Raw genomic sequence first — 13882 nt, forward strand, 5'->3', positions numbered from 1 at the left:
ATGGAGAGCCACGCCTGCAATGGGCGCCCGAAGCCGTGACGCCGGCAGGGGACAGACGGTCCCTGGTCTCTTTGACTTGAGGCGCCCGGCACGGGCCAGGAACAGCGCCCGCCAGGCAAGTGGTGGGAAGTCCCCGCGACCACGAGACCAGGGTCGTCATGCCTCCCGCGCAACTCAGGCGCCGCTTTTGCAGGAGGCGGCCAAGGAAGGGAGCGCTCCGGATGAGTCCCGTCAAGAGCAGCGAGCCCTTTTGGTGCCACCACCTTCCCCGCCTCCGCTATTGGGGGGGGAGGGGGGAGGCGCGAGGACGAGGCAAAACAACAGAGGGAAGTTGGGCAAAAAATGGCAAGGACGGGAAAGGGAGGATGTTAAAGCCAGGCGAAAGTCTTTTGTATCGTGGCGGGTCGTTTGAGGAGAGTGGGGGTCGGGCGCCTCCGGAGCAAGGCGCGTGGAAAGGTCCCCAGGGAGGGTCTGGCCTGCGGGGTCGAAAGGGGAAGCTGGCGCGCGGTGGGGCGGGGGGGTGAGCTGGCGCAAGGCTGGGCGGTTTCAGGTGCGGGGAAGGAAGGGAAATTCCAGGGGGGGAGAAGCCGCGCTCAGCTGCTGCACCCGAGTCTTGCGGCCACGCGGCTCCGCCTTGCTCGGGGGGCGGGGGGCGGAGGAAAGACGGGCCGAAACCCAAATAGGGCGAGCGAAGATCAGGAGGAACGGGTCGTTTGCAAGGGTTATGGGGCCAGAGAGGGTGGAGCAAGCGGGTGGCGGGGGAGTAACAATTGCACTTCCATCCTAACCGAGGTTTATTTATTTATTTGATTCATTCCTCCAATGAGGACCCAAAGGATCTCGCATCATTCGCGCCTCTATTTTTTCCCCACAACAGCCTTGTGAGGAAGGGTAGGTTGAGAGTATGTGACGGGTCCAAGGATACCCTGCAAATTTCTGTAGCAGAGTGGCAGTAGTGGTGGGGATTCTAACCTGGGCCTCTCAGGTTCCAGTCAGACCCTTAACCACTACACCGCTCTGATTTCCGGGAACTTGAAAGGGTGTGATTGTGCTGCGGTCGGCGCTGCTAAGTCTTTCCCCTTCATGCATCAAAATCCTGGAGCAGGCCTCCTTTGGTCATATTGTCGCGATTGCAGTTAGTTACGTAGACAAAGATGCGTATCCTGCTGCCTGGCCTACTAGCATGATGAGTGGTTTATATTTATAGCCAAACGGGGGGGGGGGGGGGGGGGGGGGGAGGTAGCAGAGTTGCGGCAAAGGCGGGTTTTTCTTTAAAAACATGACATGGTTTATGGACAGTTCTAAGCAAGTTCAAAAGAGCCAAGGAGCTTTATACTTAGTGCCAAGTATGGGTGGAGTGCTTGGGTGGCAACGGCTGATACCTGTGAGATTAGGAAAGGTTCTCTTCTAGTGGTTAGTGTGGTTTGTTTAATAGGGAAAAATGGGGTTAAGGACAGTGTTTCTGAGACTTTAGGAAACTGCACCCACTCTTTCATCAATAGCCTTCCTCCAACCTAGCCGCTTCATTTGCTATCATCATCATGGTTCACTTTTAATACCGATGGGCTTGTCTAAGGGGCAATTTCCGTGTCATTATTCCCTTCCCCCATCCCCATGACTCCTTGGTTCATGACTTATTCCTTCTATTGCTGGTGGATTTTAAGCCTAAATGAGTCAAGGTTCTCCAGACTTTACCCCACATCCAGACAGCAGCTGTAGAGAACTCCTTTGCCCCATGTGCTACAGGGCCTGATCTCTTCTGTGCTTCAATCCCAATTGGAAAAAAATAAAATTAAACAGGAGACAACCCCATCCCTGACCATTTATAAGAATAAGAATGTTCCGCTGGGTCACAACTGACTCACTTTTCAGGCAAGAGATGAGCAGAGGTGGTTTGCCTTCCTCTGCATAGCAACTCCAGTCTTCCTTGGTGGTCTCCCATCCAACTACTGATCCCATCCCACTTCCTCTGACATACCCAGGTTCAGCTGAGTGATTCAAACTGCTTGGCAGTTTGTCCATCTGTTACTAGTATGACATGCCTGACTGTTTCTACTGCCTCTTCCATTGGTGGTTCTCCGCACTGAGAAGCTCAGGCATAAGGCATCATTGCCATTGGTTGCTGTGGGTTTTCCAGGCTGTGTGGCCATGGTCTGGTAGATCTTGCCAGCCACAGATGCAGGCGAAACGTTAGGAACAAAAGCTGCCAGACCATGGCCACACAGCCCGGAAAACCCACAACAACCAGTTGAATCCGGCTGTGAAAGCCTTTGACAATATCATTACCATTGTTTACATTTGCATCTTCCCTGTCCTCCTAGATCAGTCTCACAAGATCCCTGTAGTGTAGGTTAGGCTGAGAAAGAGGGTTTTGCCCAAGGCTAACAATTGAGCTTCTTAAAGGATTTGGGATAAGTACCTGGATTTCATATAGCAAAACTCACCATGGGTCATATTTTAGATCTGAGTGGCCAACCTATGGTGCTCCAGATGTTCACGAACTACAATTCCCATCAGCCCCTGCCAGGATGGCCAATTGACCATGCTGAAAGGGGCTGATGGGAATTGTAGTCCATGAACATCTGGAGCACCATAGGTTGGCCACCCCAGTTTAGATTAGTTATGGCGGGACACGGGCTGAGCTTGGGAAATTTAGCAATTGCTACAGGTGGTGGAATGTAAATTTGTGGGAGTTGTGTTTAAATCTGTGAAAGGGTTCGATGGTGTGCTAGGTGTGGTGGTTATGTGACAGAATAGTGTGTGCTCTGTGAGTCTTATTTGTGAGAGTACAGAGTGGGGGTAAGACAGTGGGGGTAGTTTGTGGGAGCAAGTTTGCAATATTTGTTCTCAGAGGACAAATAGTAGGTAGGGTGAGATGATTAAGAAGGGTTGGTGTGGTGGGAACAGGAAGTGGTGTGTTCAACTTTGTTCTCAGCTCTCTAAAAGGAAAAGTACTTGTGTAAAGCTTAAAATGGATCAGGGAGTGAAGGGCCAGTGGAAGGTGCCAGTGGAATAGCTTGTGTGTGCTTGATGATTCTTTAAGTTTCTAAAAGTGGAGTAATTGTGTGTGTGGGGGGCGGTGTGTTATGGACACAGGAGGGCATATTTGTCCCCTCCACAATATAGTTAAACGGTATTGGTATGGAATAACAGGTGGTGTTTAGGTGTTGATGGTGTGAATGCTGGTAGATCAAGGACCTGCAAAGATGAGGGTGGGGGAGGTGGAGTAAATAGGAAAGAACGGGGGATATTTGAGAGCAGATAAGCTGATTTTGAAATAAGTAGCGAGGGGGAGAAATCTGTGGTCGGGTGTGGTGGAAGAACAGCATGGATGGCTCTGCAGAGGGTATCACGAATCCTTGCAGGGCTGTGATTTGTGGCGACGAAGTGGGGTGAGAAGGGTGAACGTTGCCCAGTGCTGGAATTGCAATTCTTCATCTGACAAAGCAACAGTCTTGCCTAGGAACGCGCTCCCGACGCATGTTGCTCGTGTGCCCTGCCGATGCCACGCGAAGGAGAGTCCCTCCTTTGTAGCCTCGCCGCCTTCCTTTGGGTTGGGAAGGCTGGTCGTGGTCGCGACAGAGCTCCGAGCAGCGGCTGCGGGAACGGCTGTGCCAAGAGCAGCAGCAGCAGAAGCCGCCCCTCGGCGGTGTCTCCAGGCAGCTCCTGGGGACCGCGGGCTGCCAGCGAGGGCGAGCGGGCGGGCGGGTTGGTGGCTGCTGCGTGCGCGGCTCTTTTCTCTCGGCTGAGTTTGTAAACAGTGTCCTCGCGTTGCGGTGGGCGGGGCGACGCCGCCCCTGGCGCGCGGGGATTGGCCTGCTCCTCCGTGCGCGGCGGGGAGGGCTGGTGCTCCCGCGCGCCGAAGCAGGGCTGCAGCAGCAGAGCCAGAGCGGTCGGTGCTGCAGAGCGAGCGGGGTGGCTGCGCGGCGGCAGGTTGGGCAGCCGCGGAGGCAGCGGGGAGCGCGCCGGTCGCGCGCGGGGCTCTCTGCCAGTGCCTGTGCGGCGGGGTCAGCCTGGGGCGCCCTCGAGGGTAAGCGGCGGCGGCGGCGGCGCGGGGGACGGGCTTGCGGGCCGGGGGTCTCTGGGTGTGCGCCTCTGTCTCCTCCCCCCGCTCCCCCTCCCCTTGCGAGTGCGTCTCGGTCTGTTATTCTCCTGCCTCCTTTCGCTCTCCCTTTGTTGGCTGCATGTGAGAAGGGATCCCTCTTCCACGCTCCTGCGCGCTTCTCCAGCTCCGTGTCGGTTGGGCTGCGCTCTTCGAGCGAGAGCGGAGTGACTTGGACTTCCAATTGATTTGTTTTCAAGTCGCAACACGGGTGCCGCGCGGGGAGGGAGGGGGATCTCTCCCCCCCCGCCCCCAGTCTTCCTGGACATTTGCTAGACATGACTCTTTTCTTTTTGTTTCTTGCTTGTGATGATTTTTGCTAACTTGGTGCGTGTTAAAATTGGCATTTTTTTTTAAAAAAAGCCTCTTGTTGCTCGTGTATACGATCCCGGCTACGATCGAACTCTGTGCTTCGCCAAGCCTCATTATAAATTTGAAAGAAAGTAAATAAAGGTGAGTTGGGGGGGGGGGGAGTTGTCTCCTGTACCGCTCCTCCCGTGGTCCTTTTCTTGCCTGTCGCCTTTTCCCCTCTGACTTTGCAGTCAAAACAAACCGAATCAAAGACGCTCGGGGTTGGTGGACGGCTTTCCCTCCGGAGTCTTGTCGTGTAACAGGGAGAAGGATTTGGTGGCCAGGCAGCCTTAAAAGGATGAGGGGGGGAGGAGTGAACGGAGGAGCACTTTGCAATGTACAAACTCTATTGTGACGCACTTTACTACGACTGATGGCTCTTGCCAAACCTTCCAGACTTGCTGTGATCAGCATATTCGGCAGAACAATGGAGCGAGAGCCTGGCCAAGAGCCCCGTCCTGCACAATCACGGCATCGACTCCTTCAGTTAACATTTCAGCACTTTATCCGATCCTCCTTTCTAATGACTTGGAGGGGGGAATCCGAGTTTCATGCCTGCTGGCTCTCTCCCGCTCTCTCTGCCCCCCCCCCCCTTTCAACCAAGTGAACCAATAGGTTTTTTTCCTCTTTTTGTTTTCTCCCCTTCTAAATATGGTCAGACTTGGAACAGGTCTTGAGTTGGCTAGCAAGTTTTGTTCAAACTTTTTTTCACCCCTTTTCAGCGGCTTTTCCTGAGTGGTGTTGGACTGGATAGTGCTTGACACCTTTTGCAGTACTTGATGGGGAAAAAACAGTTCTTGAAATCCTAAGGGGATGTAAAATGCAAAGTGATTTGCACTGTTAACAGCCTAGTGAGTTCTTAATGACTCCCCTAAAAGTCATCATTGTTCTACAGCCTGACTGGGCCTTATCATGTAATTTGCATTGTTTTTTTTCTCTCTCTCTCTTTTTTGCAGGGAAAAAGGCAGACCAAATGGCAAAACAATTTTCGGATTTGAATTCTGAGTGCGATAGAGAAGGCAGACAATTGCAACCTGCTGAAAGGCCATCTCAACCTCAGCATCTTCGACCTGGGGCTCCTACCTCCTTACAAACTGAGTATCAAGGTAATCATTCGGGCGAGCGGGACGGCTCTTCACCGGGTAGCCCTCAGGGATCGTTGGCACCACCCTCCAGCCCCAGCCCGTTTGCTACCAGATCCCCGTTGTTCATGTTTGTAAGAAGATCCCCACTGCTGTCCAGATCTTCCAGTGGGTATTTCTCTTTTGACATCGACAGAAGTCCTGCACCTATGAGTTGCGACAGGGCCACACAGACTCCAAGTCCCCCCTGCCAAGCCTTCACTCATTATTTGAGCGCAATGGGTAAGCAAGACCATGAGGGTAAGAGAATTTCCCATTCGTGGTGTTCTGAACACACGTCTAACCTCCTGTGAAACAGGCATTCACTTTTTGGAATGGATGTGTTGATGCTGAAGGAGTTTATTGGTGTAGTCTGTGGCTAAGGGATAAGAGTGAACTGAGAAGCCCCTTAGTTCAATCTGTGGCTTCTGTCATGAACTCGAGGGGTGGGGGGAGACTTTATGCAAATTACTAACGTATCCCTGTGTTTGACACAGGGGCATTTACAATTGATCTGCCTAATGCGGGAGTGTAGTGCAGATTGTTGGGATAATGTATAGGAAGGATTTTGAACACTGGAGTTACATAAATGCTTGGTATTATTACTCTGGGTATGCTTTAATAGAAATAAAATACCAGGTGTGATATTAAAACTGTGCACTTTGTGTCCACAAGGAAATGCTCTTTGAGAAAAACAAGAAGGTATTGTCTGGTCATCTACTGATAGAAGCAGTGATACTTGTGTCCTCCTGCTTAGAACATTTTTATCAATGGTACTGGGATTGTTCTGAGAAAGTGAGTTTAAGATTGCAGCCAACTGCTTCTGAGGCAGTCTCCAGACATTTCTAGGAGTGTGGCAACATAGCATCTGAAGCAGAGGATGTCCCCTTGAAGAGTTACTGCGAGAGCTTTGTAACTCGCACGTGTCCATGTTCTTGCACTTATTTCTGTTAGGAACATCCACCTTCCCATAGGTTACAAGCTCATACTAGACTGGTCTGCTGTTGTTCCATGTGGTATATGCAGCTAATTTGAGTGCAGACTTGGTAAAAGGGAATACTGACAATATGATGCAGAAACCAGTTAAAGTGTTAGGTTAAGCTCCAGCATAGGAGCTGTATAAGTTGGTGGATTGCATCTTACCTCACAGGTGCGGTATTTCACATGATTGGCTCCTTGCTTTGAGTGTTCTGGGGAAAAAGGTATTGTCAAAAATGTATTTTCTTTTATTGCGATTCTTCCACAATGCTTAATTGTGCTATATTGCACTAGATCAGGAACATAGGAATCCATTAGATGGGCATACTCATGCTAGTTTACTCCCAACAGCTTATGCACCCTTTTACAGTGGATCTTGGTATAATATTGCAGGCACGTTTATCTTCCTGTTTTTGCCATGGAAACTGAAGACACTTCTTGAACATTCCACCAATCAGAATCTAGAAAGAAATCCATTGGGTTGTTTTCATAGGCTCTGCATTGATGTTTTAAAATAGCCTGTAGAATTTATTGAAGATTTCAAGGTGTGTGTATGTTTGTGTGTGTGTGTGTTTTGCATAGCTCAAAAACACATTTGGGAAAATATCTATGCCACATTTATTTTAGTAGGGAACACACTGCAATAAGGTATTAAAAACAAACACACACTGTAGCTTACCTGCATGTGCCTATTTGTAGGATTATTACTAAAATATGTACAGATTAGTTATCACTTCTTTTCAAAGATTTCATGCTATATGGCAGATAGAAATCCAACAGCTTTTCCTGGCATGGAGAAGAGTGGAGAAAACTGTACCTCACATGGATCTTTTAAAAGCACAAGGGGTGGGGAAAAGTATGTAGCAATCTCAGCAAAGACTTATGTTAACAAGTGAAAAGCCTTGTACATTAGTGGAAGTATGATTTAATGGGTGTTTAATTAGTTAAGGAAACAGCTTGATCAGAAATGACTCTACCCTTAAAGTTTGTTTACTTTGATTTATTTCTGCCCTTTTTCGAGGAGTGTGACTACATCTTATGGGGAGGTAATAAAACAAGAATACTGTTTGCTTAAATTCTGTTGCTAAATGCCAACCTAAGCAGCATATTCTAACATTCTTATGGAAGATGTTTGGAAGGTTTAATAGACCTCCTGTGGGAAACAAATTCCACAGGTCTGGAGCAGCTATCAAGGATGCCTTTTTAGATGCATTGAGGTTGAATTACTTGGCTGATCTTTGAACACAATGAGAATTTGCTCAAATATGTTTAGTGATGTTGGAAAGCATGTATGGAAGGAGGTCCCACTGAGTTCCTGTTCTAAGGTAAGTATGCATAGGAGAGCCAGCGAGGTATAGTGGTTAAGAGCAGGTGGACTCTAATCTGGAAAACTGGGTTTGATTCCCCACTCCTCCACATGAGCGACTGACTCTTATCTGGTGAACTGGATTTGTTTCCCGGCTTCTACGCACGATGCTTGCTGGGTGACCTTGGGCTGGTCACAGTTCTTTGGAACTCTCAGTCCCACCCACCTCTCAAGCTGTCTGTGGTGGGGAGAGGAAGGGAAAAGGAGTTTGTAAGCTGCCATGAGAATCCTTACATGACCGGAAGGCAGAGTATAAATCCAAACTCTTCTTCTTCTTCTAAGCAGTGATGTCTTCAATGTCTATTGAAATCAGGTTGGTAGCCGTGTTGGTCTGCACTAGAAGAACTAGCTTTGAGTCCAGTTGCACCTTAAAGACCAACAGGATTTCCTTGATATCAGCTTTTGAGAGTCAAAGATCCCTTCATCAGATACAAGACGTTTTGTATCCGATGAAGGGACATCTTGTAACGGACTCGAAAGCTTGCACTCTGGAAATCTTGTTGGGCTTTAAGGCCCCACTGGACTGGAATCTAGCTCATTGAAGTCAACTCTTAGCCTGGTGTCATCAGTCCATTAGGCATCCCTGCACATTTTCCCCAGAAGAAGAGTCCATTGTGGTGTTGCTTTAAGTATTCTCCCTTCGCAGAAGCTTCTTTATGTTTCTTCTAATCTCTTATTTTTTTCCCCCTTTTCCTTCTCCTTTTAAAATCTTGGTGATTTTTACTGCAGTATAGTTTGGTGTCATTGCCTAGAGAAAATGTGTTTCTCAGAAAAGTTAAATAAAGAGAGGGGACAGTGTTCTCAAAGTGTTAGACGGAGCTCTGTAGATCGGTTCTGTGCAGGTTTGAGCTTCTCTGCAGTGCTGCTCCTGCCTTTTGTATGTGAGCCTAGAACAAGACAAGAGGTTACCTTCCCAGTGGTGATAATTCTGAGGATCAGGTATACCAAACTCTTTTTCTCTGCAGTCTTGGACTACGTGTTGCCAGGTGAGCCCTTTGTCAGTTAATACACTCTGGGTTGCTTACTATGAAGTTAAACTTTGAGGTACCATTTTGGGAAAATCCAGAAGTCATAAGCTAGTTTCTACCAACATATGTCTGCATAAGGTTCCCACAGGTACTTTTATGTGGCCTGCATCTTCTGGTTAGAATCCAGGGAATCCAATAGCTGACTTTTTATACACTAAACATTCTCTTCTCACTAGACACAGTGTGTAACAGACTTCCCTCTGAAGATGCCAGCCACAGGTGCAGGCGAAATGTTAGGAACAAGATCTACGAGACAATGACCACACAGCCTGGAAAACCCACCACAACCAGTTTTTTTAAAAAAATTACTTTTAATGTAGGTTTCTGGCTGTTGCTATTGCAGAGATGAGAATAAAGACTTGAATCCAGACTAACATTCCTGTGGGTAAAAGGATTTCCACCCACCAGGTGTGACTTTCTTGCCTTCTCTTCCACAGCAGCCTGTAATGCACCTGTAATCCTGATTTTGGGGAGCATTTCAGGCTTCACAGGAGGGAGGGAAATCACAACACATGGGGGGAAATCCCAGTAAAGTTACTCAGAGACCAGTCCCTTCCCCCGCACCCAAAAAGCAAACAGTTTAAAGATTTTTTAAATTAGTTACAGTTTCAAGAACATATCATACAAAGGTAATACTTTAGCAATCCTGTAGATTATGCATTTCATCATTTATTGATTTATTTTCATGTGTAATTCACATGTGTAATTTCTTCAAATGTCTGTTTAGTGTATGCTGTACCTTCTCTATAAGGCAGTTTGGATTTGCCTGCTCTAATTTGGATGTTTTAAAATGATACATGGTGAGACCCATAGTAGGGCCCTGCTTTTGACTAGACATCTATATGATTGAACTATAAAATGTGCAAACTGGCTGTCACAGTGATTTGTTCAAATGTCAGGTTTTACAAAGTGGTATAGAAATTGGGGTTGGATGCACAAGACCCTTTTGACTTCAGCTCTGGCCATAGTGGGTAATATTTTTGTCCATTTACTTATGGAAATTCTCTTTGTGGCTACGTTTTGCAAGTAGTGCTATTCTAACAGTTAGGGTTGTTCACAATTGTTATTTGCCATCTATGCATGACAGATCATGCAAAATGAACCTTTCAGAATTAAGTAGGCAAATCCGCCACAAAGCTGCTATCAGAAGTAATGGGGTTTATGAAGCTTAGTCCAGTGGGCATTTGTGATGACTGTACCCATAACAGAGATTTTACGTAATTGCTTTAAGGGTGGCTTGCCCTCTTCAGGACTAACTTGTAAGAGTCTCTTTTTCCGATGAAGCTTGAAAGTTTAAATCTGAGTTTACTATGAGGCAGGGGGCATTTTCTGCATTGAGCTGTTTGTATGATCATTTCCGAATGAAAGTTGATTTTATGTTTAACTCTTTTCCAACACAGGTCCATTTGTTTACATGTCTGTTTAAATAAAAAATGGGATCATGTTCATGAAAACGGGATACAGTTACATATTAAAAAGGTCCCTTCCAATAATAAGCTACAAAGTTATTTAATAAACTGCCCCCTTAGAAACAGTTCTATATTTTTAGAGATTAATGGAAATTTCACAAGTTCACTGGGCAAATGCTTGTTTTAGACAAAAGAATTTGAAACAAAGGATCTACTCTTCAGAGATCATGAAGTTAAAATGCCAAAATAATACTTGTGAAATCAACAAGAGTTGTTGTTTATTCCATGGCCAATATTAATAGTTTTATTATGGCGCGTTTAATCAGATGCAAGATAATTCTTGCGAAAATTTATAAGCAACATATTGTATATTGGAAGGGGGGGGGGATCTCTGTTATCACCTTGTTCTTGATTGTTTTGAAAAACTCATTCAGGGAGGGGCAGCTGGTTGTTCCAGACTAAATTTTTCAATGGCAGAATGGACATTTCTTTCCTAGCAGCTCACTAACCTTCCCGAAAATGCTGCTTCTGGGGAATTGAGGAATAACATGAGGGTGGGAATCTGCAGTGGGCAAGGGAAATAGGTGGAAAATGCCAGTTTAGTCTGGATCCAACACAGCATTTTTTGAACATGTTCTTATCTTCCTAGAATATGATTTATTACTTGAGCCTAAAGTTTCTAACATATAGTTACTCTCAGAATCTTGGCATCTAAAGTTCTGATGATGTAGAGATCTTCCTAGTGAAACACTTCCTTTTGTCATAATGGTGACATTATTAAGAACCTATGCAAAAAGCAGATGTGTAGGTGACTCCTGCATCCTCTTTTTGCAACTCTGGTGTAACATGTGAAGATGTAACCCACACGTCCTCGGTACTTAACGTCCGACACCCACATCGAACTGGCTTTCTCTTTGGATTTTCCCCTTCATTATTGTAAGATCTGAAGCTACATGATGATTGTGTTAAGATTATTGGGTAGAGGCCTGAAGTCATTTTGAATTCCCCCTTGGTGGAATCCTTGAAAATGTTATTTAGTTAGTTTAGAATCAACCAGAAGATAATTGGGGACAGAGTGTATGAGTGAACTGTCTGTTAATTGAAAGCTCTTCCTCATTTTTACATGTGGAATTCATGTGAGTCTCTACAGGCAGCCACAAGTTTACCCTCATTGCTAGGTAGGGTTAAATGCTTTGTTGTCAAAAACCTATTCTAAAGAAAAATTCATTTTTATATGGACTATTAAAGAACTTTTGCAGATAATTAACTTGAGTTGAATGCAGCTGGAGAAGTGTTTTCCCGTCCCGTTGGTGGGATGCTGCTGCTGCTACACTTCCTGGAGTTCACTAGAGGTCCTTCTGACTCCAGTCCAACATGTGCCGGCAGTTGGAAGCAGCCACGGTTGTGCTCGCTGTGCAGGCAGCTAAACAGCCTCTCTGCCAACTTTCTTGCTATTTCTGCTTCCTTGTGCTATGGAGAACAGGGAGGAGACAGCATAAGACGGAGAGCTGGTTTACTCCCTATGAGCGGTTGGCTTAGCTGCCTGCACGTTCTACCCTCAGCACACAAAGAAAAAACATCTATCCTTCTATCACTGGCACATTCATACCCTAAAATGCATTGATTCTTTACAACAAACTGGGGATGTGGCAAAACTATAATGGGTGACAAAGACTTACTAATGCTGGATTATTTGAAAAATCAAATATGTGTTTTTTAGCGTTGGAAATTCAAAAATATGGATCATTTCTGGGATCTGAGAATGTATTTTGAAACAAGGAAACTGCAAAACTGGCTCTAGAACTGCAAAACAAATGTATTACAGCAGTATTACAGTTACGTGGTATGTGTTGAAGTATCTATATTGCTAGAAAGGGATTCACAAAGGACTGCAAAAGTTCTGGCCTTGATGTCAAAATTATTGTGTGTTATGGGGAAATCACGTGGCTGCTCTTCCTTAATCTATGGGAGAAAAAGGAGCATTTTTTAAAAGAATTTGAAATGTTTTGAAATGGTGATCATACCAAATGTTTGAATAGGGGTTTTAATCCAGTGTGCTGACTAGTAATTGTCTTCCATAGCCAAAGAACTATTTAAGAAGAAGAGGAAGAGAAAACTGTTGCTTCTAGAGAATAGAATTTAGAGCCATCCTACATTATCTTTGTCCCTCAAGTGGTGAAGTAGTGCTTCAAGGCACTTCATGTAGTTCTTGCAGTGGGTGACAAGCAATCTCTGAAACATTGAACCAGAAGGGGTGAGGTCTTACTTCCCATAGTCTGTTGAATGTAATAGTTGCAAAAGCATCTGGAGCCAGATTGTGTACAAGGGACCACTGTGGAGAGGTGTAGGCAACAGTAACTGTTTATGGTAAACAAGAATCCTTTTTGGTCTTCTTTAATGCAACCCCAGACCAAACAAACTTGAATATATTATATACCTATAAACCAGAGGTGTCCAACTCTAGTACTTCAGATGTTCATGGACTACAATTCCCATCAGTCCCTGCTGGTATGGCTGATGGAAGTTGTAGTCCATGAACATCTGAAACGCCAGAGTTGGACACCCCTGCTGTAAGCAATAGGGGCAAAGTTCTGAGTTCCTTTCAGAAGTGCTTTCATACGTTCATGTATGATGCTAACCTCTTCAGCAGTCCAGAAAGACCTCCATTCATCTGATCATTCTTGACCAAACATATGTGTTTGTCAGAATTTTGTTTAATTCAAACCAAAGCTTTATATGGTATACAAGGTTTTCAATAATATGGGGTAGTTTCATACTGATACTGTGCCATCAACCTCAGATTTTCAGAAACAGTGAGTCAGGCGCACTATGAAGAATGAAATTATGCTTGGTTTCTGTGTTGCTGAAGACTCTCCATGGTCTCTTACACTCTCCTCAGCAGTGGCATGATTTAAAACTTTTTTGTTTAAGAATAAGTTGAAATTCTTTCACTTTCCAGTCAGGAACTTCTAAAGCACCAAATATTGCAAGCATTTTGATGCTAATGCTGTGAGATTCTGCAAATGCTGCCAAATAATATTGTGAATCTGATAACATTTTACTTTCTTTTCATCTCCTCTGCTTTTATTCAGTACTGACTCTCTGACATTAAACTAGAAAACTGATGGAAGTAATTTGAAATATTACTAAATGCAAGTAAGCAATTCATTCTGGAAGCATAAAGGGCTCGGCTGCATTACTCAGGATTTATTACCTATGGCATCATATTCCAGCAGCTGTTCTTTGTGCTGCTGTCTTAAATTAACGTGACTGATTGAATTGTCATGTACTCATGTACAAGTATACTGAGAATGTTACAGGCTTCCTGACATCTCTTTTTGTTTTTCTTCCAAGACGTAAAAGCTCTAGTGTCCAGCAGGATTTTGTGTGTTTGCATTTTTAAAATCTGATTGTCGGCTATATATGTGTGTATATGTATGTATGTGTATCAACTATATATGCCTTTGTGTATATGTGTGTGTGTGTGTATATGTATATGTATATATTTACAATGGGAATTGAATCCA

General features: G+C 45.3%; 1 protein-coding gene across 5 annotated transcripts in view; it reads left to right on the forward strand.

Moving 5' to 3' along the window:
* Positions 1 to 157: 157 nt before the first annotated feature.
* Positions 158 to 13882, forward strand: part of BCL2L11 (BCL2 like 11) — a 34002-nt gene continuing 20277 nt past the window's right edge. The window contains exons 1-2 of one of the 5 annotated variants that reach the window (XM_048482179.1): positions 158 to 253; positions 5410 to 5835. In XM_048482179.1, the coding sequence (XP_048338136.1) occupies positions 5427 to 5835 (409 nt within the window). In that variant the 5' untranslated portion in view covers positions 158 to 253; positions 5410 to 5426. Of the gene's footprint in view, positions 254 to 3200; positions 4031 to 4087; positions 4556 to 5409; positions 5836 to 13882 lie in introns of those variants that run through there. The other 4 variants (XM_048482171.1, XM_048482163.1, XM_048482188.1 and 1 more) reach the window with 4 other exon arrangements.

The sequence above is a fragment of the Sphaerodactylus townsendi genome, linkage group LG01 (genome assembly GCF_021028975.2).
Source record: "Sphaerodactylus townsendi isolate TG3544 linkage group LG01, MPM_Stown_v2.3, whole genome shotgun sequence".
Classification (NCBI taxonomy): domain Eukaryota; kingdom Metazoa; phylum Chordata; class Lepidosauria; order Squamata; family Sphaerodactylidae; genus Sphaerodactylus; species Sphaerodactylus townsendi.